Genomic DNA, 27,584 nt, shown 5'->3' on the forward strand with positions numbered 1-27,584 from the left:
GCTGTGGAGAAGGAGGGAATCTAATGAAGACAGAGGGAAATGAAGTGATGGGTTGTGTAGGATGGCCATTTGTAACTACTTCAAGGGCAAAAAAAGCTTTCCTCTTTCTAAGTCATGCTCAAAACCTCAGATCCAAGGTCTTTTCCTTAAAGAGGTCTTCTCTGATCACTAATCTGAATTAACTCACCTGTTGCTTTCTTCTCATGGCACCCTATTTTTCGCTTCATAATGCCAATCAATTTATTTTTTTTTCAAGATTTTATTTATTTATTTGACAGAGATCACAAGTAAGCAGAGAGGAAGGCAGAGAGAGAGGAAGGGAAGCGGGCTCTCTGCTCAGCAGGGGCTCGATCCCAGAACCCCGGGATCATGACCTGAGTCGAAGGCAGAGGCTTTAACACACTGAGCCACCCAGGCACCTCTGTCAATCAATTTATGAGCAAGTGTTTTGCGGTATTTGTTTAACGTCTGTTCTTCCACTAGACCGTAAATTCCATGAGGGAGAGAACTATGTTCTGCCTTTGTTGCTAATTCCTGTGTCTTCCAGACCCAGCACGAAACCTGGCACATAGTAAGCTCTCAATATTTATTGATGTATTGATTGATTAAATGCACAAATAAATGCATGAATCCATGAGTAAATGAGGTTGGACCATGTTGACAAGCAGAGCAGTGAGGTCTCTGCAGCCTCGGGAGGACAGAAGCCTCATTCATCCAAGGAGTGGATGTAGTACAGTATGAAATGCCTGGGTGTTGGACTCAGAAAGTGTGAATTTAACACCTGCCTCTGCTATTTACTCACTGTGTAAACTAGGGCAAGATAATTTACCCAAACTTCTGTTTTTTGATGTCTTAAATGAGGATAATATACCTCGCATGGTTGTTAAGAAGACGGAATGAAGAAAATTTCAGAACTTTTCAAAGGCTTTCTCCTGAGGCCCAACCCCCTCACCCCACCCCACCCCACCCCACCCTACCCCCTGCCCCAGGGCTCGGGCAGCCCCTGGGGCTTCTGAGCCCCAGCCCTCGGAAGGAGAAGAGCAAGTTCACATCTCTTTTGAGCTAAAGGCACAACTCCCAACAAAAGCCACTCCTTTTAAATGAGTTTTATCTTGAAAGTTCATACAAATGTTGCATTTTGGACTCTAATATATACCTATATTGTTTCAATATTTATTTTTTTTAAAGATTTTATTTATTTATTTGTCAGAGAGAGAGCAGGAGCAGGGAGAGCTACAGGCAGAACAGGCAGAGCGGGCAGAGGGAGAATCAGGCTCCCCACTGAACAAGGAGCCCCATGTGCTGCTCGATCCCAGGACCCTGAGATCACAACCTGAGCTGAAGGCAGACACAACTGACTGAACCACCCAGACATCCCTGTTTTAATATTTAAATTACATTTTAAACTATCCACTGGTTACCTTAAGTTAAAAAAAGAAAAAGTACTTTTTTCCCTGTAAAATAACTGCATAAAAATTGGTGCTCATAAAAAATGCGTATTATCCTTTGGTTTTCCATATTTATGAACCACGCGGATTTCCATGAAATTGCCTGCCGTAGGACAGTACGCCCTCCATAAGTTTGCTGAATCTGAATCTGTCCACCAGAGGAGCATCACGATGGAAACAGGCAAAACAGATAATATGAGGATTCCTCCCATAGGAGTAGTGCTGAGGCGAGCTTCCTAGTCTGGAGATGAATGAAAAGGTATAGGTCAGAAGTGACCTGGAACTTTACCTGAATCTAGCTAATCCAAAGGAAGTGATCATTGCTATAAAAAATGGAGCATTTATTTAATAGATAGCTATATATTTACTATAAATAACTGTGGTTATTTGTAATAATGTGTTACTATATATAATACTCATAAAATAATATACAAGATTATTTATAGAAAAAAGAGATACTTAATTATCAAATATTATTTTTATCTTTTTTTTTTTCTGAGAACCTAATGTTAAAAAATAAAAATGAAAAGACCCTTCCCTCTTTACATTAACATTCAGAAATTGCTTCTGACTCTGAATCAGCCACAAATATATAGCCTACACATTCAGTCACAGCTCAATTTTCCTTTCCAAGGCCTTCACCAATGAAAACATTAAGCACGGTGCCGCTCAAGCAAACACCCCTAAGAACCAACGCGGTCTGCCCTCAGTTTCCTCATTGTAAAGTCTGGGGAACAATACTTACCTCCGGGGCTGGTTACAGCATTAAATGCGATGAGGGACATGAACATGCCTGGAACTGTGCCTGGCACACAGAGACCAAGACCACCCACGTTCTAGACTTGATTCACTGCTCTGACATCAATGCCCTCTTGTTATGGGCTGAACTGTGTCCTTCCCAAAATGTGTATGTTCAAGTCCTTACCCCCAGCTCCTCAGAATGTGACTGTATTTGCAAATAGGGTCTTTCCAAAGTAATTAAGTTAAAATGAGGGTGGGCCCTAACCCAGTGTGACTGGTGTCATTGTAAGAAGAGGAAGTTTAGATACAAACAAGTATAGAGAGAAGACAATTTAAGACACAAGGAGAGATGGCCACAAGCCAGGGAGATAGGCCTAGGATAGATCCTTCCCTCACGGTCCTAACACGGAACCAGTCTGGCTGATCGTTTGATCTCAGGTTTCTAGTCTCTGTATATGTGAGGAAGTAAGTTCTGTTGTTTAAGACAGTTTGTGGCAGTCCCCGCAAACTAAGATACCACTAGAATACAAGCTCCATGAGGACAGAGATGTTTCTTTTTGTTCTATGTTGTACCCCCAAGTACCCCTAATAAGTAATTGTTGAAATATTACATAAATGTTCAGTCTTGTACTTGGCACGAGAGTCAGCAAATATTTTATGACTGAATAAATTATGTTATTTTCCAAATACCATATCAGGATATAATCTGAGGAAAACAAAGTTACGTAAATGTATTTACATAAGCGTTGCAAAACTTTAAATATTGAATCGCACTTAGCAGATATCTTAATTGAACAGGGCAAAATGTGATACTCAAGCTGGCCTTGGATAATCTAACTTTTCAAATGTTTGACGTCTCCACTCCTTGGCCTAAATTTAAGCACTGTCCCGTCTAGCTCTCACTGGTCTTTAAAACCTGTTCCCCAAGTCCACAAGCCCCCCTCCCTTGTTGAAACCACAGTGGCCTGGGCCTCTTCTGGCTACCTCGTGTTTCTAGGCTCAGCGGCTTTCCCGGGAAGCTTTTCCAGACCCTCTGAAGCCACAGTGATACCACACTTATTTTGGACTACCATTCAGAAAATATATCACTTACTTCCTCATACCAGTAGTTATCTTGGTGTGAAGATATGTGTCTGGTTTCCATTTTGGACTAAGGTCTCTGAGGACAGGAACCTTGAAAAATACTCAATTCCACCCCTATCTAAGTAGGGGTCAGCAAATATTGTAAATAGATTTTGAATTAAATCACTGGAAAACAGCATATCAGTGTTCACACCCAGCCACAGCCCTGACAGTACGAAGTGCCAGAGAAAGCACTGGAAAATCCAACTCTCTTTTATGAACTTGGGCACAAATCCTCCCACAAGTGGGAAATAGGGAATAGTAATGACATTGTTAGTCTGATGTCACAGCCCCAAAAAGTATAGCACGACCATTGCGGATCAATCTAATAAACATCCACCATGCCCTATATTTGAATAATGCCGGTTTAATTAACATTGAGAGTTTCCTATCTAAGGACTTCTTACTCTCTTTTCTCTGGGTGTGTTTTTGATCAAATAGCCACTTACCTCAGATAACCAAATCAGCAGCAGGATGCGGGAATTCGCTCGGTCTCTGCCTCTGTGGGCTTCAGCAAATAGCTAGAGCATGTTTGTACAATCACAGCTAAAAGAAATACTGTACAGAACTAATTACTTTTTGTGTTGTTGTTGTTTTTCACAGTCAGTGATTTTTCTGATTCCCTTGATAACAATACGTGAGCCACTATAAGGAAGTCTTTTTTCTTGATTTAAGGCAAAACCTTTAGGAAAAATGTAATATTCCTCGAGTTGCTTTCTGACCACTTGATCTCATCTTCATAGGACCTTTACAAACCCTATTATGTTTCTTTTCATTTAATTGGATCCAAGCAATAATGAAAACTGAAGATAATTGGAGAAGGAGGGCCTTAACCTCACGCGTAAGCATGGACGTCGCCATCTTTGATTATTTTCATGGCCATTCCTTGTTTAATCCCTAGTCTCATTCTCTCTCCATTTTTATGTGTTATAAAAAGGACACTCTGAATGGATTTTTAATTACAATATTTTAAATATAACATTTAATTATAATATTTTCCCTAAAATGTTAGGCTCTAATAAACACTGTCTTGAATAAAGCTTACATTTTCAGGAACATAACTCAGAGATACTAAAGCAAGTAATATGTAATAAGGTATAAAACATAAAAATACAAATTGACACTATATAAATCAGAGTAGCGACGTCCTTATATAGATACTTAAGTTCTAATGAGAAAACAAGTTATTTAAATTGTAAAGTCAGTTAGCTCTTGCGATAATACAAAACTGTCTGTTAAGTATAAAGAATTGTAACAGGAGCTATAAAAAGATAAAGCCCTTACCCTAATTAGCTTACAAACAACTTATCGGAGGTCAAGCTAACTAAAAATATAAATTGCACAGAGAAGCTGAGGGGGGTAGATAATTCTAGAGTATAAAAACAATTCTTAAAACTCTTTTGGAATATTTCTTTCTTAGATTCAAAAGGAAAATCTGAATTAGACTCATTTAAAAAAATAATACAAGAAACATTTTCTTTAAAATGAGCTGAACAAACATTGCTTTCCTTTTCTAGTTTTTAAAGACTATGGAATAAAAAGACTGTTATCCAGACTTGAAATAACATAATCAACAGTGCTATTGGGGCAGGCATCAGACATAGCAATCACTGTGTCTGAATTAGACAATACATCTTCATCAGGTCATCGGTACCAAATGGTCTAAGATAAAATTAGCTGGGTTTTTTGTTTGTTTGCTTGTTTGTTTGTTTTTAAGGCTCTAAATGTACCTCTGCTTGAAGTACAGAAGAAAGTAAAGGAAACTACATTAGGAAATGTGACAGATGTTATCATCCAAATGGCACTATTCATTTCTTAGAACCATCATCTAATCAGAATCACAAAGTCCTGAGGACTAGACTTTTGGCAAAGTACCTTCAAAGGCAACAGAACAGGGAACACCTTGAGAAATTTGGGGGGTGGCAAGAAGGGGAAGCAAACTAAGATTCTACCAAAATCATCTCTCCTGGGACATGGTAATAAACCCTTGTGGAGACCTTTCCTGTCTCCTGAATCTTCTTGGGATCTTAAGATGCCCTTGTCTTTTCAGCACTAAGTGAAAGAAAGTGAATTGTATTTGAGAAATTCGCCAAATAAACAAACATGGAAAGGAGAGAAAATGTGTGTATCTGGAGGGAATCTTAACCTTTCAGACATTTACAAAGTATTAGGAGAAAGGGGGTTAAAAATACATCATGGTCCATTTCTGCTCTTTTGAGTCTCTATTTTTCTTATCTTCAGCAGAGAAAAAGAAACTGATTAGATAAATTACTGTGTAGCAAAAGATGTATTTAATGAGTTTGAAAGCGTTTTCCTCCTTTTTTTAGAAAATGAATTTTCTCTCCTGTGAAGATACCACTACTAGGCAGAACCATATATTCAGGGGGGTACTGGTGACTTTTTCATGCTGGTATTCTAAAACAAAACAAAACAAAACAAAAACTTTTTTAGTGTTTCTCTAAACCTGCAAGACTTAAGAGAGGCCGGATTCAATACCGTTTAATAGCTGATAGAGCCATTTGCAATAATACTGAGTAAAATCGAAATGTAAGTGTAAATAGTTCATATAAAATTATGGACAGGCCAAAATATTCTTTAAAATTTAATAAGCTAAAGATTATCCCAATGTGAGTATAAACACAGTATACATTGTAGATTTTTTTGTTCCTATCAAAACAGAGTAATTTTAAATAGGCAAAACTCACCAAAAAAGACCCTGTCCATCCATTCAAAGTTTCCCATATTTTCTCTTAGGCTCTCTACTCTTCCAAATTTTCTGGAAGTACAGGGTCTTCAAGACAAGGTGGGAGAGACACACATTGGAATGTCCATGGCACATATTTTAAAATTTTTCACAGGAGAAGCAATCATAAGCCAGTGAACACAAAATGAATCTACGGCAGGCCTCCTGTGGTATGAAGAACACTGACAAAGACAGAAATTTAAAATTTACTACCTGAGGGAAGCAAAACATGGCTAAAAGCTGGGCGGGGGTGGGGGTGGGGCGGGGGACAGTCAGGGAGACAAACAGGATGCTGGGAGGTGAGAAATAAGGGTGGGGAGTAGTGGGCGATCTCAAGAGGAACTGACAAGGTCTGTTGCTTATAGTTACCCAGAAAACTTTAAGAATAACAAACAGATGTAACTTAGGAAGAAATCGGAGAGAAGCTAGAACCCCAATAGCCGAGGCGCCGTCCTCGCCCCTGTATCCATGATGGTGCTTTGGGAAGCTGAACCGAGCCTCGCGCACAGTCAGGCCCCGCGCAGCCCGCGGACTCTTGCGTTTCCCGCTGAATCGACAGATCCCGGCGACAGACCCAGGGACAGGGTGAGTGCGTCGACCTTGTGCTCCAGGAAGTACACTTCTATCTTTTAAGAAATAGGAACTTGGGCTCTACTCAGTCCAACGTGCTGGGCTTTCTATTTTTGTTTTTGTTTTTAACATTTACTCCTTGGAGTGGTTTCTTAAAATAAATACGGATTATTCGGGGCGCCTGGGTGGCTCAGTGGGCTAATGCCTCTGCCTTCGGCTCAGGTCATGATCCCAGAGTCCTGGGATCGAGCCCCACATCCGGATCTCTGCTCAGCCAGGAGCCTGCTTCCTCCTCTCTCTGCCTGCCTCTCTGCTTACTTGCGATCTCTCTCTGTCAAATAAATAAATAAAATCTTAAAAAAAAAATACGGATTATTCTGAGGATGAATTGCAGTTCCAAGAATCCGCACAGGTCCAGCGATTCAAGCAGCCGTGAACAAGTTAGAGTCACTAAAAGGAGATGTTCACCCTCTCCCACAGTTCTCCCCTGCGAGAGCCCTTCCCTTCTCACTGCAACCTGCTTCAAAAGTCACAAGCACACAAACACACTTCTGCGTCCAGGGTGCTTTCAAGGACCCCGCCCGCAAAATTGTGCTTTGAGGGCCCACATTTAATCATACACAACGTACACATTTCTTTCTCGACTTTTTAAATTTTTATTTTTTTAAAGATTTGATGTATTCATTTGACAGAGAGAGCGAGGGTGCACAAGCAGGCAGAGCAGCGAGGGAGAGGGAGAAGCAGGCTCCCCACTGAGAAGGGAGCCCAATTCGTGGCTCGATCCCAGGACCCTGGAATCATGACCGTCGGGATCATGACCCCAGCCGAAGGTAGTCACCTAACCAACAGGGCCATCCAGGCATCCCTCTGGGCTCTTTTTAAAAGCATACCTTCTTCCTCTTCCTCCTCCTCCCCTTCTTCTTCTTTTATCACAAAAGTAGTATATGCTCATTAAAGAAAAAAAAAAACAGAAAAGTATTCAAAGGCAAAGAAAAAAAATCACCCTACTCCTATCACTTTCATAGGACCATTATTACGACTTTAATATTGTCTTCAGGTATCAAATCTTTTTGAATGACGAAGGTGATAAAGAACTCTCTATCATTTAAATGATCCTACCATCTGTTGACTGTTTCCCAGAACATATCAGCAAAGCTTCTAAAGTATTTGTAAGTCGGGTCTCACTGGCTGGCTGGCCTGAGAGGCTAAGGAACGAAAGGCCAGAAGTCTTCTTCCCCGGCAAGTACCAGTGAAACGTGTGCTTTGCCATGGAGGTAAGCACTTAAGTCTTCAGAGTTTGGGGTATCGGTTTACAGCACACTTGGAATGAGCAGAAAAAGGAAGGTGGCCAGGCCACTTCCCTAGAACATAATTCACACACCCTCTCTGTGCTAGCTTTGTCACTCCTGCACCCGCCCCGCAGACCTATGGGAAAGGTTCCACCCATACTTAGCTCAACTAACTTAAACCCAGGACTTCAGTGTCGATAATTTTTCCATGAGAGGGGAGGGCGGCAAACATAAAGAATCAGGCTCATTCTGAAATCAGTTGAAAAATGGCAAGTGTTTTCTCTTACTTTGTGGGTTCCCCCATTCATTACGCACTGTGCTCCCAGCACAGGAGAAATCTAGGTAGTCCCCCAATTCGAAAGAAGTCACATTCTACCTCTTTATATGCATAGGTCATTGATTTGGAAATTACCATTCATTTCCCTTTCAAAGAGTATAGTGATATATTCCCTTTGAAATGATATTATAAATTGTATTTGAGATCCCTGATAAGTCCTCTCTTCCCTCCAAAGGGGGATTCGAACTCTCAATGAAGCAGAAATAGTACATTTGCAATAAAAAGTACAAAACTATTGACATATTTTATTAGTAAAATAACTAATAAACAACCCCATATGAATGATTATTTTTAACTCAAGTCATCATGATGCAGGGAAAGCAAATTTAATCATAGATAAAGGAGGCGGTGTCTTAACTGTTCTCTCCTGGTTGCTGTTGGTCACCAGGTCCTTGAAGTCTTTTTCTCATGAAAGCAAGATGTGGTCTGATGGCCTGGGTTTTGTTCTTGACCCCAAGTCCAGCCACAGTTCTGAGTAATTTTTAGGCTCCATGAACTTGCTCAGTACCCCAGTCATTTTTTCCCTTGGTCTTACCACCTCTTCTAGTCTCCCACATTCAGAGGTACACCCTAAGCCTTGTCATCTCTGGTGCTGTGCCATCTTTAAATGTTAAGGCCACATGTCCCCACTCTCAGACTGCTCATCTCCTAACCTTTCAGGTTACTCACTACATTATTCCCAAGATGCCCTCTCCTCGATGTGTTTGAAATGTTCAGTTGCTGATCCTTTGGCCAGTGTCCCCTTCTGTTTTAGCTCTTCAACTTCGATTCCAGGATCCTACATTTCAACTGTTTTGTACCACAGTCCTTCAATTGCATTGCCTTGCCAGACACAATCCACGACAGTTCCAATTGTACTAGAAATGTTGAATTCCATCTGTCCTAGAAATGTTGAGAGCTCCTGGAGGGGTCGGGTGGGGGAAGGGGAGAGATCATACATTCAGTTTCATGTTTATTATAACTCTTGGTCACCTAACTCTACCTCAATACTTCCTGGCAAACCGAAACTGAATGAATGGATGGGTTGATGGATAATATTGGTGGAATCTGGGAGAAACCAAAGAGAATCTCCGGGCCCTTTCTAATGCTTTTGAGATAGATGACCCTTAGTCTAGCATTTCTAATTTTATTTCAAAAACATATGGCTTCACAAATCTAAGAACAAAGTTGGAGGCATCAGAATCCCTGATTTCAAACTATATCACAAAGTTATGGCAATCACAGTATCATGGTTCTGGCATAAAAACAGACACATAGAGCAATAGGACAGAACAGAAAACCCAGAAATAAACCCATAGATATACGGTCAACTAATATTTGACAAAGGAGCCAAGAATACTCAGTGGGGAAAGGATAGTCTCTTTAATAAAAACAATATTAAGAGGTGCCTGGGTGGCTCAGTGGGTTAAACCTCTGCCTTCGTCTCAGATCATGGTCTCAGGGTCCTGGGATCGAGCCCCAAGTCAGGTTCTCTGCTCAGCAGGGAGCCTACTTAGCCCTCTCTCTCTGCCTGCCTGTCTGCCTACTTGTGATCTCTCTCTCTGTCAAATGTAAATAAAATCTTAAAAAAAAAACCAACGATATTAGAAAAACTGGATATTCACATGCAAAAGAATGAAACTGGACCCCATAGCTTAATACTGCTTACAAAAATTAACTCAAAATGGATTCAAAACTTAAATGTAACACCAGAAACTGTTAAATGGCTAGAAGAAAACATGGGAGAAAACCTCCTTGACCTTGGTCTTGGCAACCGTTTTTTGGATATGACACCAAAAGCACAAACAACGAAAGCAAAAATCAATGAATGGGACTACATCAAACTAGAAAGCTTCTTCCCAGCAAAGGAAACAATCAGCAAAATGGAAGGGTAGTCTATAGGAGAGGATATTTGCAAACTATCTACCAATGAGGGGTTGATATCCAAAATGTATTACAACTCAGTAACAAAAACCAACAAATCATCTGATTAAAAAAAAAATGGGCAAAGGACTTGACTTAGTAAATATTTTTCCAAAGAAGACATCCAAATGGCCAAGAGGTATGCGAAAAGTGCTCAGTATCACTCATCATCAGAGAAATGCAAATCAAAACCACAATATTATATCACCCCACACCTGTTAGAATGGCTGTTACAGAACACACGAGAGACAAGTATTGGTGAAGGTGTAAAGAAAAGGGAGGCCTTCTGCATTGTTGAGGGGAATGTAAATTGGTATAACCACTGTGGAAAACAGAATGGCAGTTCCTCCAAAAGTTCACAGTAGGACCACAGGATCCAGCAATCCCACTTCTGGGTAGATATCCGAAGGAAATGATATCACTATCTCAAAGAGACAGCTGCATTGCCATGTTCATTGCAGCATAATTTATGATAGCCAATATATTGAAACAAGTACTGATGGATGAATGGATTAAAAAAATGTCTCTCATTCTCACTCTCGCGCAGTATATATATAAATATATATATATATATACACACACACATACACACACACAAACACACACATATACATACACACGTATATACACACACACTATATATATACCCCACACACACATTAAAAAAGAAGGAAATCCTACCTTTTGCACAGATGGACCTTGAAGGCATCATGCTAAGTGAAATAAGTCAGACAGAGAAAGACAAAGAAGTGATCTCACTTCTATGTGGAATCGAAAAAAGCCAAAACTCATTGAAACAGGCGATAGAATGGTGGTTTCCAGGGGCTCGGGGGGAGATGGGGAGATGTCAGTCAAAGGGCACAAATTTCCAGCTAGCAAATGAAAAGGTCTAGGGATCTAATGTGCAGCATGGTAAATATAATTAACAATATTGTGTTATGTCCTTGAGAGTTGTTAAGAGGGTAAGTTTATGTATGTCATCACCACACACCCATACATGAGGGGATTGAAATGTTAACTAACCTTATTGTGGCAATCATTTGCAATATATAGGTGTCTTTAACCACCATGTCATACACCTTAAACTTACCTATGCTATAGGCCAATAATATCTCAATAAAGCTAGCAGAGAAAAAAAAAAAGAAAAAACTATATGGCTTTGTTATCCTTTAAGGTAGATATTATCTGTGTTGTTCATAATTTCTTAAACACATGACACTTTTCTACCTTTGTAATATGCATTGTCAAATGAAAAAGAGAAACTTTCCTATAGGAAGGAATGGAAAAGCTCTGAAAGAGAGTAGGAGAAGAAGGAATCTTAGGAATATGTCAGTGCGTAGCAGAAAGAGATCTTCTGAAATGGAGCTAACTATGATATGAGCCACAGAAGAGAAAATGGTGGTGTGCAGTAGTTTGGGTCCTGCAGCTCTGAATCAGTTTCAACACACTGTTACTCTTTAGTTGTCAGCCATTAATCAACAGTTACTTTTGGAACGCCTTCTATTTACCAGACCCTGCCGACTAAGGATGAATAAAGAGCTCTCCCTATGGAAATCTGAAACCTTGGTTTCCTCTCATGTTTACAAGATGGCTGCCACAGCTTCAAGAATCACATTCTCACATAACTCCCAAAGCAGGTCTAGGGGTTTATCCTTGCAAGAGTTTCCTTCACTCAGGATGAAAAACAAGCCCCAGCACACTTCCCTTCCTGTCCTACTGGCCAGAACTACGTCATCTATCTACTACTCTTTGGCCAGTCACTGGCAAAAGAGACCAGGACTGCCATGACTGGGTGGGAGCAGAAAGGCTGGGGCCAAGGACAGGCATCCTTCCCCCAGTATGTGCTGCCCCAAACTTAAACCAGACAGATCTACTGTCCTCTAAGAACAAGAGTAAGCAGCTAGAACAAGGACCAAGATTGAGATATATCGTTTCTGGGGATGGTCTTGAACAACCGAGCAAGTGCGGGCACTGTGCTAATGTTAAGGATAAAGAGAAGACCCAGGCGCCACTTTGACCATCTCACTCTACTTCTTGAAGACATTCAGGGAGAGAGAACTCCCTCCTTTTCACTATCTCAAAGGTATATACAGTTCATGGCCACTGCCACCTTAACCCTCACCAATTCTTCTCTTATTTGTTTAGTCTCTGAATGACTTCTTCCCAATTCATAGCTGACACTTGTTCATTTTACAAATATACATTGAGCACCTGGGCCACAAGGATACAATTTTGCTAAAAAGAAAATGTCCATGCCCTCACAGAGTTTCTTATTTCAGAGTCATGGAAAGAGAGTTAAATAACCAGTTATAAGAAAGAGTTACAAGAGGTGGAGCGTGAGTGCTATCAGAGGCATGGTGGTAAGACAAGAACCATTTTGTTGAAAATGTCATGTAAGTCAATAATTAAAGGATGGAAACAATGTATAGAAATGAGAGTGGAAGTCAGGAGTTGGGGGAGAAAGCAAGGAGGCTAGTCCACCTAGAAAAATCAGCATGTGCAAAAGGCCAGAGGTGGGGAGAGTGAGTTGGAGGGGAAAAAGTTGAGCATTGCTGGAGGGCAGAGTAGGGTGGGGGGTAATAGAAGGAGATGGGTCTATAAAGATAGATGGAGGCCAGGTCAGCACAGGTAGTAAACTCTTGGACTTTATCCGATGGGAATGTAATGAAGACATTGACACGTTCAGGTTTGCATTTTAGAAAAAGTATTCTCATTGTTCCCTTGCTCCAATCCCTTTCCCACACTTGAACCCCCCCCCCCCCCACACACACACACTACAAACAAGATGACCAACAAGACACTGTGGCAGTGGGCTGGACCAGAAGAGTGGTCAAAGATCGGGTAGGGATTGAAGAGGTCCAAGATGCAGTGAATGACAGTGCTCTGACTAGCTAGGGGAAGGGAGGAGTCAAAGACGACTCCAGGCATTTCTGGTGTGGTAGATACCTGGATGGATGGTGGTCTCCTCCCCTGGATCCTTCATTTTGGTACAAGCTGTGTTTCAGCTGTTCCCACAGGGCACTGAACACAGTGTGTTCATTAATTAAACTTTTTTACAACTTTTCTCCTCCTTCCCCCACCTTCCATATCAAAGACACTCCCTGCTTATCTTGGATCACACTTTTCTCAGACCTATTTCAAGTTTCTCCTTTGGGTCCACACCCACATGAACAATGTAAAGAACACGGGTTTATGTGCTTTAGGTTTTCACCTATAGTGTCCTCTGAGCAAAGCCTATGGTTTTGGAGCCCCCATTACAGAGCCAGACCTGGAAATGCAATATGATTTCATCAGTCATCACTAATACGGTCTTTCAGCTAATACACATCTAAACCATCCAATGAGACATTTGAAGTTACTGATCAATGAATTGCAATTAGTAATTGACACAAATCCAACTTATTTTCCTGCATCTGTCCTTTTCTTGTAAACAGAAACTCCTCATCCCTTTTACATTTAAAGCTTAATCTTATGGAACAGAGAGATGGCACAGGAACCAGTGTCAGAGCTGGCTGTTCTCCACGTGGTCTTTTATGTTATGTACATTTTTTTTTTTTTATAACATGCAATTTCACTACTTGAGGTTACCCGGTACTAATTTTATAATACTGCGTAGCTACATGATGGGGCTCGGTATATACTGTATCTCCAGGTTTTAAGTAGTACCATGCCTGGATGAAGCTTCAAAGTGAGAATGGTGAACTTAAAGGGCCTTTAAAACATCTTGAAGCAATAACAAGCCATACACTCAAGCAGGGCGTTTTTAAACATTACGCAGGACTAAAACAATTGAACCAATTTGTCCTTTGTTCTTTTTATTACATTCTTTATTACATTAATACTGTTTAAAAGAAATTCAAAAAAGCATTAAACTCGGGGGCTATGCTATACCAAGTTCTCCCAGGGGCCTGGGTAGGACCGCAAGCGCGTTTCCGCCGCCCCGCACCGAGCACGCTCGCGCTCGGTCCCGGAGAAGCGACAAAAAAAAAAAAAATGAGAGGTCGCCGGGCCGAGCCCTCTGCTGGCCCGAAGTCCTCCCTCCGGGCAGGAGGAGCCCGACCGAAGTTTGCCAACTTTTCAGGCAGGCCCGGCTGAGCAAATGCTGCTGCTACCGGTTGCCTTTTCGCTCCAGTGGCAGGCCCGGCCCGTGGGAAGTTTGCCTCCGGGGGTCCCAGGACCTTCAAAGAAGCCCGGAGCGGGGGAGGGGACGGCGGGTACGCGCCCCCCACGCCCGACCCGGGCCGCCCCTGCGCGGGGAGGGCGACGAGGGGACCCAGCGTCCCGGGCACAAAGAAAGATCGCTCTTAACACTGCTTCGAATGACCTTGGAAACTCGGGAGCGTTTTAGGGTTTAAGTCCTCCCCACTGCCCTCCCCTTTCCCGCCGCTCTTCTGCCCCGAATCCGCCCCGGTCCTCCCGCTCTTTCACCGCCGCTGCCTTTTCCTGCTTTTTCTTTAAGAGAGTTGCACGCACTCGGCCCAGGAGGGGCCGCGCTGGCCGCCGGGCCCAGCCCTTCCCGCCGCGCCCGGGGCCGCCCTTCCCGCCGGAGCCGGCTGATTGATGGCCCGGCCGCCCGGGTCCCCCGCCTCGGCCGGCCCGCGCGCCCGGCTGTGTGTTTTGGAAGCGGCGCAGCGGGCTGCAGCCCTGTGACGCCCGGAGCGGGCAGCGCCGCCCTTCCTTCCCCCCGGGCTGGGGCGGCGGCGCGGCGGCGGGTCCCGAGCGGGCGGGGGACTGGGGGGACGGGGGGCGCAGGGAGGGGGCGCGGGCGGGGACTCCGGAGCTGGGGCGGGTGCGCGGGGCCGGGCCGGGCCGGGCGGAGGGTGGGGGGCGGAGGGCGAAGGGCGGAGGCTCCGGGGCGGGGGCCGCGCCGCGCACGCCCAGCCCCTCGGCCGCCCCGCGCCTCGCCGGACAGGTTGGGCCGGCGGGGCGGCGCCCGGCTCCGGGGAATAATGAGTGTCTGTCAGGCCGTCCCCGGGTGACTGGGCGGGGCGGGGCGGAGGCGGCGCGGGAGGCGGGGGTGGCGGGGGAAGGGCGCAGGGCGGGGTGCGTGTTTGCGCGAGTGACTCGGCCGACCCCTCCGGCGGCTGCCTCCACCCAAGTGGGTGGGGACCCGCCCAGCCCGGGCGGCCGCGGCGGCTCCCTCTCCCCTCCCTGACCCTCCCACCCCGGGTCCCAGCCTCTACTTACCCCGCCAGCCCCGGGAGGCTCGCAGAGCGAGCGGCGCCGGCGTCATGTGACTGCCCGGAGTTGGTGCCAGGAGCCAGAGGGGAGCCAGGAGCGGAGCCGCGCGGAGCCGGGGCCCGAGCCGGAGCGCAGCGCGAGCGCCCGCCGCACGCGCGCCCGTCCCCGTTCCTGTCCCCGTGCCCTGCGCCGCCACCGCCACCGCCGCCCCGGCTGGCGCGCTGACATTACTGCATTCGCGGGGTTCAAGGCGGCTCGGAGCCGGGCCTTTATTTCTCGTCTGCATCGCTCAGCACCGCGCCTCGAAAAGTAAGTCCCTTTCCCTCACCTTCCCTCGCCCCGACTCCTGCTGTCGCCCTTTTTGACTCGTCCGGTCTCATTTCTTTTTCCCCCGGAGAGGGGTCGCGCAGTTAATGGGCCGGGGGTGCAGCGCGGGGGTGGGGGCGCCTGTGGGCTTGGGAAAGTGCAACAGCTCCTCGAAGCCGGGGGTGGGGGCGGAAGGGGAGGCAAGGGGGAGGGGGAACCCCGGGTTCGGCGGTTGAAAGTGTGGGATTCGGGGGAGCCACCGTGCGGATCCCGCGGTGCGGGGGACCGAAACCCGCGGCGCCCGCGGCGGCCCGGACGAGGCCGCGGGCGGGGGCTCACCTGTGTGGTCCCCCGGCTGCCGCCCGCCCTCCCGCCTGCTCGCAATTCCCTCCAAAGCCCCAGAAATCTCAGTGCTCTCCGCGTGTGGCAACGTTGTTTGGAGAAAGGTAGCGAGGAGGCCGCGCACTCCTGCTCCTCCCCCTCCGGGTCCCCCACCCCCCGCTCCCGCGCCCTCCCCTCTCCGCCCCCCGCCGCCCCCCTCTTCGGACGGGGCGCGCGACCGCTCGCCCGCCGGAGCAAACTTGGAGCAGCCTCCCGGGCCCTCTGGGAAGAAACTTAGGGCCGTTGGGACTGAAGGCAGCATCCCATTCTCGCTCTTGGAGCCCAGGAGCTGCCAGGGCGTCTGGATCCTCAGGGGCGGGAGAAAAGAGCTGGCCGGGTTTGGAGAGTCCTCCTCCGGGGCACACCGAGAACCTGCCGCAGTGCCTGGAGCAAGGATTGCAGCGAGGCTGGAGGCGGAGAGCGCCTTCGGCAAGTGCCTGCAGCGTTAGGGACTCGAGCCGTGTGGAGACTTAAGAGACTGACCCCTGGACCTGGACCCTTGGGACTTACCTAGCATTCCAGATTGGCTTTCTTGGAGATGGCAGATAATACTTGGAATTGTCATATCCACTTTGGCAGATATCAGGGAGGATCTTCTGTGTTACATTTCACAGCTATAGACAGTAATAATAGATGGAGAATCTGTGTGAGCTGGACTTATTTTTAATAAGTCAGGTGAAACGGAACCTGGAAATTGCTCACCCTGTATTGCACTAAAATAAACATTTTGCACTGAATTTTTTACCAGCTCAAAATGCATTTTTCCACTAATATCACCCAGGATACTTTAAATATATCAGTTATAGTCTCACAAGAGTCTGGTATTTGAGAAGTATGTAGTGGTGTTCTGACTTCATTTACATTTAGTGTATAATTATTAGCAACATGGAGTAGAATGGACAGTTGTTCATTATAGGTTTTTCCACTGAGCAATTTTGCACTTTTTTTTTAAAATAGTGCTTTCTGTATGAATTTGAGCAGCATTTTTATAAGAAATCCATCTGGATGATGATCTGCCACTGGAGGAAACACTTGCTTTTAGGGGAAAACCAGTCTGATAATATTAACATCTCCAAAACGTGGAGGGTTCGTGTTTTTTAAAGAAAGAACGGACAGATGAGTTTCTTCTGGCTCCAAGCATGGAATATGTTGACCGTAGCTCATTAACAGAGACCTGAAATGAGATGTTTGAATTTCAACTCTCTAGGGAAACTGTGTCCTGTCCTCCAGTCAGTGGGGTTTGCATCCGAAGTCTTAGAAGAAAAAGAGCTCAGTGTACTATTTAAGTTCAATAAAGATACACTTCAAGGAACACTGGGCTTTCATGAAGGGGAATGCAGGTATAAAAATGTTAGAACAACAAAGAAAAGTAGCTGCTAAGACCACAAAATCTTGTCAGATATAAAACATGCTATTGTTTTTTCACTGCAAAGTTTCTAAATTAAAACCCAATCTTCTGGTTGCTATGGGCACAGTAATGCCTTTTTTTTTTTTTCACCTGTAGTTTTGTCTACACACATTTTGTTCAATCTCTGATCATGGAAACCTGAGTTGAGCAGTCCTGACCAACTAACCAAAAAAAGAGACATAATGGGGGGGGGGGGGGGCGACTCTAAGAATGGTTTTTACTACCTTAAATATACTTAAGGGAAAATAGACGTTTTCAGATATCTTGTAAAAAATTGACATTCTGGTCTCCAGATTGTATGACACTCTTGGGTTAAATGAAATGTCAGGAACAGAGTGACATTCTCCAAAGGTGAATTTCTTTAGATGTATGGACAGGGAGAACAGATGTGCAGCTGGGTGCGGATAGGTTTCTAACTATGCAGTTGAAAAAGATGGTGAAATTTGGGGGGGTGGCTCTAGGTGGCCCACACTCTGGTGTCTAGGAATGTAGTTCTGTATAGTGAAGGGACACACGGAACTGGTCCAGTTGTCGGTTATATGGACTAACCCAGTGTCCTCTGAATTCTTACCAGTGCTCTCTCTGCCTTCTCGGGATGCTGAGGCTGAGCAGTGATCATTACCCTCACCCCCGATCTGATGAAGGCTAGAGACCAGCCATTGGGATGGGGGAGAAAGAGACAAAAGAAATGGGAAAGGAGGCTGGTGTTAATTAGGAAGGGTCTCTGCTGCCTGCATGTGATAAAATTACATGTTCACTTACGGTGTTTACTGTATGTGGAAGCTCCTATTTGTAAATAGGGCAGGTCCCCTGTATAAAGCTGGTGTTATTATTCACACCCATGGAACAAACACCTCCACCCCCCTGTTGTTGTCTTAAAAAACTCCAGCTGCTCATGAATATAGGGTCAGGGAGGGCTGGCTCAATGTTTCTCTGCTCGCTCTCCAGCACAGCCAGCAGAGCTGTTTCCTGTTCTTTGTTTCAAGGCTGGGGTTTGCGTCATACATTCCAAGTGGCATATGTGTGCTCTTTCCTGTTTCAGGCTGTTTTCTGGTTGATCAGTAGCCGCGACCAGGCCGTGGTCCCTGCCCCTAAACTCCCGATCTCCACCCAGGGAGTTATCCTGTCTCTACACACTTGCGATTGCCTAAGAGGCCTGTGTTATGTCATAACGAGGAGTCAGTTAACCTTTTTACATATACCCTTTGCTCCAGTGTGTTTCTGTGAGTGAATAAATACTTGCACCTTCTGAAATTCATCATCGCCAAAGTGTGACTCTGAGAAATGCGCGTGCAGGTTGGCCCGAAGGCTAAACGGAGGTTGCATTGGTTGGTTTTCCATTCTTGTGTCGAGGTGGGCAGGGTGTTTGCTTGGAGATAGGCATTTGGCCCTGAAGCTGTCAATTTTGGAGGGGAGGATTGCCACCTCACAGTCACCAAGACCTAGCATTATCTTCAGGCAGTGGCCCACCCTTGGCCCCACCCTTGTTCCCCAGTCCCAGTGGAGCTCCAGACTGGAGGGCCCACTGGATGGAGGGAGAGTTGAAGTGTTCCTGGCACCCTGGGCTGACTGGAAAATCTCGCCTAGGTTTTTTATATTTATTTAGGAAAAGTATTGAAGCTAGAAACATAAGCTACATTTGAGGGAATCAGCCCAGGGTCATCTCTTTTAAAGACAAAGATGGGAGTACTAGGATCATTTTCCTAAGGACCACGATGGATTCTGCATCTGATTTCTGACCTGTTCTAAGAAGAAAAAGCCCCAAGAAAAAGAGAACTGGAAATAAGAAATTCATTTTAATGACAGTCTGGAAAATTTTAATCTTATATTCTGAAAACAGAAGGAGACTTCTCTTGTTTTTATTGTCTTACAACACCAACTTTTTCATAATCCCCATTTTTGGGGGGGGGAGGGTATATTCTGTCAGTTGTGGGCTAACATTTCTAGGTTAACTGTTTAAAACCTATTAACTTTTTCTCTTGGTTCTTCAGAAACTAAGTTTTTAAAGAAATAAGTTGGACAAGAAACTTCTCGCAAGGTTCTTTTTAAATTTATTTTTGGATTTTTGTTAAAATCCAAAGGAATTATGTACAGTGTTCTCTAATGGAATTAATTCAGAGTTGCCACGGCAGCAAATCAGACCCTCTCCTCCCAAAATTGATGATAATAGTACTTTGGTTTTTAACTTCACATTCCACCACATTCTTTATGGGAAAAGGGAAGTACATAGTATAATACTAAGAAAACTACTGGAATCAAATAGAAGGTTACTGATAACCTTCTTTGAAAAAAGATGGGCCTCTTGGAAGTTGCAGTAAGATTTGTTCTTTCTCCTTTGGGAGAAGCAAACTTGAAATACTAAGCTGACTTACAGCGCAGGGGACCTTTAAGCTAAAATTTGTAAGTAACCCAAATTCGAAGCAACTTTTTCAGTTTTAGTTCCAAAGCTGTTAATGATCCTCCTAGCTTTTGTAGACAGAATCTTTGTTTAGCTTACTTCAAGTTACCTTTCCTCCCCATTTGGGGGGAGAGGGAGGTAGTTGGCTAATAGATGTCTTTAGGGTCTTATATATTTTATCAGGAAAAAAGAAAAACGCCAAACCTTTATTTTTTTTTTTTAAGATTTTATTTATTTATTTGACAGACAGAGATCACAAGTAGGCAGAGAGAGAGGGAAGCAGGCTTCCTGCGGAGCAGAGAGCACGATGCGGGGCTCGATCCCAGGACCCTGAGATCATGACCCGAGCCGAAGGCAGCAGCCCAAACCACTGAGCCACCCAGGTGCCCCAACATCAAACCTTTAAAAGCTAAGCTGAACAATTTGGGAAAATTACACCAGTCTGATAATTACTAAAGTTATAAAAGGAAAAAAAATGGGAATAACCGTTTCATCTCTTGACCATGTAAATTATCATTCCTAACTTAATCCCATTTTATTTCTCCCCTCCCCCTTGACATACTTGTCTTAATATTTCCAAGTCAACCTTTCTGCTACAGTGAACAGCTTTCTTAGGTGGTATTTCTTACTCTCTTTTTTTCATACCAGTTGTGTTTATGAAAAAAAAAAAACTAAATATAAGCAATCTTATCCTTGAAAGACTAGGAATTACATTATTCTGGAAATTGGGTTTCTTTCTGGAATGCTTCATAGTCATTGGTTCTAACTTCAAAAAAAAACCCCACAAAAACCTAGATTCATAAAGCAGTTGATACTCTGGTTTGCTAATGTGTAATGTTCTAGTCTGAATTCATCTCGGAGAGAGTTACAAGAGGATTGTGGTGGGTTTTGGTATTCTCATTTTCAAGCCTCATCTGTCCCTTTTTTGGACCCTGGTTCTCATCCGAAGCAGTAAGCCAGAGTTTGAGACAGGAAACCAGACAGCAGTCTGCCCTGATAAGGGAGAGCATTGTCTAAAGGAGGCAGCCCTGTTTCCCCCCCTTAGCTCTCCTTCCTTGAAATTTGGTAGTAATGAGAAAGAGACCCAGTGCTGTAGACTCAGTTCTGCACCAGAACTAGGACTGTTTCCTCCCAAAGCAAAAATACCCTTTTAATTGGATCTGTACTTTTTCTAGAATGTCACCATAGTTCAATGAAACATTAAAAAAAAAATTAAAATTAGTATATTTTGTATGCCTAGTCAGGGTTTTTAGTAGTCAAGTTCATTTTCTAGCAGAACAGGTTCCTGGAGCTTTTTGAAACTCATTCCATTGTGTTGGCCGGCTGAATACATTATCATTGCCTCCATCCAGTTATTAAGGGGAGCTGGAGACCAAACGGAGCAAGTTAAGCAGCCCTTATTCGCATGCATTCTGAACAAAGCTGGGTCTAGTATAGGAAGGGGGTGCTTCCCGAGGCAGTCCCCTGACCAGAGGATACTGAAGAGAACCCAGCTTAGCCTGGGACCTGCTTGAGGTGGTTGCCGGTGTCTGGCAGGCCTGGCGATCTCCAGGGATGGCCTGGGGCTAGTCTCAGTCCGGATCAGTGGAGTTTCGCCAAAGCTTAGACATTAGAGACCAAGTGGACATTGAGGTCAGCGCATTCTACCCTGGAGAGCGACCTGTGAATGAACTGGGGTTTTTTTCTCCTCTGGCCTGTACACCTTCCATGTGCTAACTACCGTGCTCGAGTTCAATCACTGAAATCCACTCCTTTATCTCTTCTTGCGCTTTTATACCTTATACCCTGATACCTTCCAAAGCTTTGTGCCCCAAAACTACTTTCCTTAGCAAGTTCAAGTTCCTGTTCCGCTCCGTTTTCCGAACAAGGGAGTTTTTCTCTCCCGAGCCTCCCAAAGCATTCACACTTCCTTTGCGTTTTAGGTTTTAGAAGATGGTTTTCAGGCTAGCTTCAACCGGCCTCTGGGCAGGGTTTCCTTGTGTGACACCTGCTGCACAATCATTGGGAGGCCCTTGTCCTGCTTTTTATCCTCACGTGTAAGAAGGGTAGTTTGACGTCCATTCATTTATTCATCTCCCAAGTATTTATTGAGCACCTACTCATTAGAGGTAATCTCACATTACGTGCTGTCATTATTATTAGTTAGGCCACAGGATGGAGTAGGTCCCGGGTGATCCAACCTGAAAAGGCATTTGGAAATCTTAATGAACCTCTGGAACCTCCCCAGGGCACTGCCTAACACGGACCGGCAGGCACGGTACCCACCTATCCCCTCTGTACCCAGGGACTGATCCCAGTTTGAGAGGACTTGGCCACAGCACCGAGCAGAGAGCGAGCCCCGGGTCCACAGGGAGACTCATTTCTGTTCTTGGCTGCAGCTCCAACCAGCCCTGTGAATTCGGGCAAGTCAGTTCACCTCTGTTCCTCCATTTCCTCATTTCTAAAATGGGGATGAGGACCTGACCCTTCCACCTTCGTACAGTTATTAGGAGGATTTCCGTATTTACTTGGTTAGTGCTGCCAGGTTTTTTCTGAGCAGTTTTATGGACCAGTCACAGGTGCATTGGCTGGGAAGAATAATAGCCTAATTTGGGGCCTTCAGAATGTGTCTTTTGATCTCGCGTCCAAGCCTGCACACCCAGAGACAGGGTAGGCAGTGGGGGCCAGTTGGGAGGAGGTGAAATTGCCGCCACTGTAAATACTGTGTCCCTGCCTTCCGCGTCCCCTATGGACAGATGTGTTTGCAGAAGCGTCCACCCACGATTGCCGCTTGTGGCGTAATGTTGTCCTCTGGCTGGGAAGGGAGGAGAGGAGAGCGCCAGGTCCGCCAGTTTCGCAGTCCTACTACTTCAGGTTCAGAAACGCGGCTGTCCCGCTGAGCAGCTAGCTGTGTGATCTTGGGCAGATCGCTTACCTCTGTGTTCCGCAGTTCTCCTAAGTAATAGGAAAGTAGTGTCCACCCACCTGATAGGCATTCGGGTCCATGTGAAGAACAGCACCTGGGTCCTGAAGGTGGTGACAGTCCGCAGAAAACCTGTGACATCACTTAGCCCCTTTCCTTGGTCAGTAGAAGTGTCCTTGGTGGCTCAGTGGGTTAAGCCGCTGCCTTCGTTCAGCTCAGGTCATGATCTCAGGGTCCTGGGATCAAGTCCCGCATTGGGCTCTCTGCTCTGTGGGGAGTCTGCTTCCTCCTCTCTCTCTCTCTCTCTCTCTCTGCCTGCCTCTCTGCCTACTTGTGATCTCTCTCTGTCAAATAAATAAGTAAAATCTTTAAAAAAAAAAAAAAAAAAACAAGAATACCTACCATCGCACACTCTTGTCTCATGCAAAACTTCCTCCCCTTTCGCTCTTTTATTCTGCCCCTCACTCCTCCTTCTAGGTTGTAAAACAGGACACTAGATTTGTTCAGAAGATCTCTGGGTAGTTAATACAAAATTCTTGGAGGATGATACTAACAAGGTCTCTGGAGGACCCTTAAGAGGCAAGGTTAAGGTTAGGAGCAGTAACTTTTTCTTTTTTTTAGTATATTTTAGTTGTTTATTTTGTGAGAGAGAGCATGAGAGGGGAGGTCAGAGGGAGAAGCACACTCCCCATGGAGCTGGGACCCCAGGGCTCTGGGACCATGACCTGAGCCAAAGGCCGTTGCTTAACCAACTGAGCCACCCAGGCGCCCAGGAGCAGTAACTTTTTTTTAAGGAAGTTTAGTTTAACAAGTTTCAGGTTAGGCCTCCTCACCCAAATTACTTGTTTAGGGAAGATTTCAAGTGTTCTCAGAGGCAGAAGGAAAAGGAGGGACACCGGCGGTCCTAGGATGGGCTGCGAGCTCTTGGAGCCCCTCCTGCCTGCCAGAAAACATCATCTAGTAAGCAAGGCTGTCCTTGGGGGAGCTGGGACCCGCTCTGCTCCGCCAAGGAAACAGAAGGTGCGTGCGTCCTACTGGTGCTCCCAGTCCAGGTGGTGGTCTTGAGACAAACCCTCTCCAGGGCCTCACCCGGCTAGGTAAGAAGGGTGGCCTGCGATCAGCCCAGGCACAATCAGCGGGCTGCACAGGGTAGAGAGGGCCTTGAGCTGGTCTTTGAAGAATTAGGAGGATTTAGATAAGCCGGAAGGGGATGGGGCATTCCACGCCCGTTGCCCAGCATCAGGGCCAAAATTGAACAAAGGCATGGGGGTGGGGGGAACGGGGCAGCCAGCAGCGCAAAGGGCCCTGTGAGCCAGGGGTGAGGGGGGGTATCACCCGGTTGGAAACGGGGTGCGGAGCATGGGCAGTTGAACACGTTCTGCAAGCCCTGGGGATCCCTGTGGAGGAAGGCAAGCTTGAGCAAGACCGAGGAGAAGAGGGCTTGCTTGGAGCCATGTCGGTGGCCAGGAGTTCAGGATGAATTGGAGGGACCAAGGGGGCTGAGGGCAGAACCCAGTCACACAGTCGGGGGAGGGGGGGCCCTGAGGGCCTGGCCCCCAGTGGCAGTAGCAGGAATGGAAAGAAAAGTTGGGGAGGAAGACTTGTGTGATGATGACCTCGAGGTTTCCACGGTGCAGGACCCGAAAGTAAGGCAAGTGGGGACTGAGGGGGGCAGGCTTCACGAGGTAGGTGCGAGGAAGGAGGAGGAGGATTCTCTCTCCTCGGCCGGGGTTGGAAATGCTTTCCTCTTTCCCTTTTGTGTGCTTTTGAAGGGAGGGGGCGGTGCTAGCTGATGGTTTCACATCCAGAGGTCCAGGTGGCGCTGTGAGGTCTAAACTTCTCGCGGAGAACCCTCAGGAGCCGGGGGAGTGACCACCACCACCCTAACTATTCTTTCTGGTTATTTTTAAGGTTCCAGCCATCCCTGCTTGGGCCGGAATTTCCAGGAACTGGCTGCTGACTGGAGCCAGTTCCACGGTCCCTCCCTGCCTCCCACTCCCTCCAGGGTGGGGCCCATGGGCGGAGGCCCCTTGGGGTCCAGCCGGGGCGGGTCCCCAGTGATAGGGCACCAGCCCCGAGGCGGACTAGGCCCTGTGGCCTCACGCAGCCCTTCTGGATTTGATTATATAACGCTCCACCGAAGAGAATCCTGAGGGCTGTGGCCGGCCTTGTAGGATATGTACACAGCAGGATTATTGCACAGTATGGGCGTGGTGATTTTTTTTTTTTCCAGTTGATCTTGGGTTGGTAGTCCTTAAAACTAAAACACCAGAATGTCAGAGAGCCTAAAGAAGGAAAACAAGTGTGTAACCTTAGGAGGCGAAATGACTTGTATTTGTGAACATTTTTTTTTTTTTTTAAAGAGAACTGTGGAATGCCACTACCTGGCTGGCATTGAACTTGAGAGTTTACCTGAAGGGTATGGGTTTGGGTTTCCCCGCCCCCAACCCCTGCTGAGCCCTGGGCCTCTCGGGTCTGCAACTGTGTTGGGATTTTACCTGGTGGTTACCTTTGCACCTGTCCCTATTTACATGCAAAATCAATTGCTTCACTTGGTCTTTTCCGAAGTACAGGGTGTGGACAGAGTCTTATCTGAAGCCATGTCCTGTTTGGACAAGTTGGACTCGCCTTGGCAGCTCTCCACAGGGTGGAGCAGATGGGTGGAGGCAGAAAGTAAAATTGGGTGGCTTGTTAGCAGAGAGGAGAGAGGGCGGGCTGTTTGCTCGCCGGATCCTTATATTTAACCTAAAACTAAATAATTAACTTCATGCCCATTTACAAAACATTTTTGTGCAAAATGGCTAATCTGATTTATGAGGGGGCAAAGATTTAGAACTACTGTGTGGCATTTTTTTCCTCTCAAACCAATGCTAGGAGACGAAGGTAAGGTGAAAAATCCTTTCGTGATGGGAAAACTGGGGCTTGCTTCCAGGTAGAGGCCAGCATCTGGCTGTTCTGACAGGAGCCCCCAACCTAAACATGCTTCCCCCACCCCCACCCCCACATCTGTTGCCTGGCTTCCTGCATTTATGGCCAGGCCAGCTGCCATGAAATACTTGACTCCTCGGGCCCCGTAAAGAGTTTGGGTACAGAAGTGGAGAAGTGTTTCTTTTGAAACGCAGTTAGGTTGCGGTTGCAGGGATATGGCCTGCTTGCCCTACCCCTGGTCCTTCTCTGGACCCAAGAACACACACACACACACACACACACACACACACACACACACGATTATTTTATATATCTATATATATATTTTTAAACTTTTCTGTTTTTCTCCTGCAGTTCCTTTGGGGAGTAAAGAGTGGGGGGGAGGCAGTGCACTTCCTCTGTTAGCATCTAAACCCTTGGGAAAATTGAGGTTGCTTGCGGACCGGACCGTGTCTTTCTTTGGTCATCATACTGTTTCTCTCCTCGCACCTTGCTGAGGTCAGCGGGGAGCCCGAGCTTGCTCCAAGGGTGGCAGGTCCTTTGGAGTCTGAGGATGAGGAATCGGGCTGGGTTGGGGAAGGATAATGCAGGGACCCCTTGAGGATCTGAGGAGAGAGATGGAAAGTGCCCAAGAAGGGAGAATGGCAGAAGCAAATCCTGCTTTTATCACAAACTTCGCTGCAGACACATTCTGTGTGTATGTTTGTGTGTGTGTGTGTGTGTGTGTGTGTGTGTGTGTGTGTGTGTGTGTTGCTTCTAAGGAAGGGACAGTCATTAAGATTGTTTCTATAATAAAACTTGCTGTTGCTTCAAGACAAGCTACTTTTCAAAGGAGGTTTGTGCCCTCATAAAGAGACTGTTGAGTAGGCCTTACTGTGGACAATGTGATTGGGACATGGAACTGTATTGCTTTTGAAAGTTAATGTAAATGGTTCACCAAAGCCTTTAAATACCTAAATCCCACGGTTTTTGCACTGTGGCAAAAAAAAAAAAAAAAAAAAAAAAAATCTGACCCATATTTTGACTTCTGAAAAGTCAGAAGTGTAAGTTGAGAGCGTGAAGGGAAGTGTGTCTTCCTTTTGGAGGAAAAATTCAGTCGTATCACCCTTCCCAGTAAAAGAACACAGAGAAGGTATTTGTTCCAGTTATGGAAAATTATTCTGCAGCTAAGATGTAAATGTATTAATGATTGGAAGATAGTTGTTTGCAAACATTTGGGGCCTCCTCATCTCTGTGATACTCACATAAAACAGTTAACAGAATTCCTAGGCTTGCTTAAAATCCACTAGGTTTAAAGACTCGGAGGTTGGCAAACTCAAATTCACTGCCTGCGTCCTTAGTCTCTAATACCTGTTATAGTGCGCCACCTGCTGGCTCCACTTAAGACTGCACTCAGTGTCGTGTGCTAGAGTTCCGTCAGCGTTCGTGTTTTATTGAGCATTCTTTTCGAAGAATGGCAGTGGCCCGTATGTAACAAAAGTCATTAAGTTCTAATTCTTTCAGTACATAAGTTAATTCTCAGTTGTGTGGAAGGCATCTTGGAGACATGGCAGTCCCTCTTTGATTCTAGACCAAAACCCAAAGACAAGGTCAATACCAGTAGCAAAGTGTTCTCTTCAGAGATGGGCACAGTAGTTACAGAGTTTAGGTTTTGTTTTTTTTTTCCTGCAAATAACAGATGCCTCATTTGTGTTACTGTGTTCGATTCTCTTCCTAAATTTGGTTTCTATCTAGCTTACCTTTTCTTATTGAACGTTTTAATTACGGAATTAATGTATTTAAAAATTGGCACACAGAGGCGCCTGGGTGGCTCAGTGGGTTAAGCCGCTGCCATCGGCTCAGGTCATGATCTCAGGGTCCTGGGATTGAGTCCCACATCGGGCTCTCTGCTCAGCAGGGAGCCTGCTTCCTCCTCTCTCTCTCTCTCT

General features: G+C 45.6%; 2 protein-coding genes across 2 annotated transcripts in view; one reads left to right on the plus strand and one right to left on the minus strand.

Annotated features, from left to right (window-relative positions):
* Window positions 1-8,468: 8,468 nt before the first annotated feature.
* On the minus strand, window positions 8,469-16,465 carry LOC132005354 (homeobox protein Hox-D11-like). Its single transcript, XM_059382391.1, has 2 exons — window positions 15,662-16,465; window positions 8,469-9,151 (listed from the first exon to the last, which is right to left on the minus strand). Exon 1 carries the CDS (start codon window positions 16,280-16,282, stop codon window positions 15,710-15,712), a length of 573 nt encoding a protein of 190 aa, XP_059238374.1. The 5' UTR covers window positions 16,283-16,465; the 3' UTR covers window positions 8,469-9,151; window positions 15,662-15,709.
* The window catches only part of KLF3 (KLF transcription factor 3), a 37,277-nt gene continuing 24,746 nt past the window's right edge, over window positions 15,054-27,584 (plus strand). Inside the window, exon 1 of the mRNA XM_059382376.1 lies at window positions 15,054-15,642. The gene's annotated coding sequence lies outside the window, so the exon portion shown is untranslated. The remainder of the gene's footprint in view (window positions 15,643-27,584) is intronic.

Source organism: Mustela nigripes, chromosome 1 (genome assembly GCF_022355385.1).
Source record: "Mustela nigripes isolate SB6536 chromosome 1, MUSNIG.SB6536, whole genome shotgun sequence".
In the NCBI taxonomy this organism is placed as follows: Eukaryota; Metazoa; Chordata; class Mammalia; order Carnivora; family Mustelidae; genus Mustela; species Mustela nigripes.

Coding starts and splice junctions, on each gene's coding strand:
- LOC132005354 (XM_059382391.1), bottom strand. CDS start 16,282: ATGCTGCCTTCAGTCCCAACGGCCCTAAGTTTCTTCCCAGAGGGCCCG.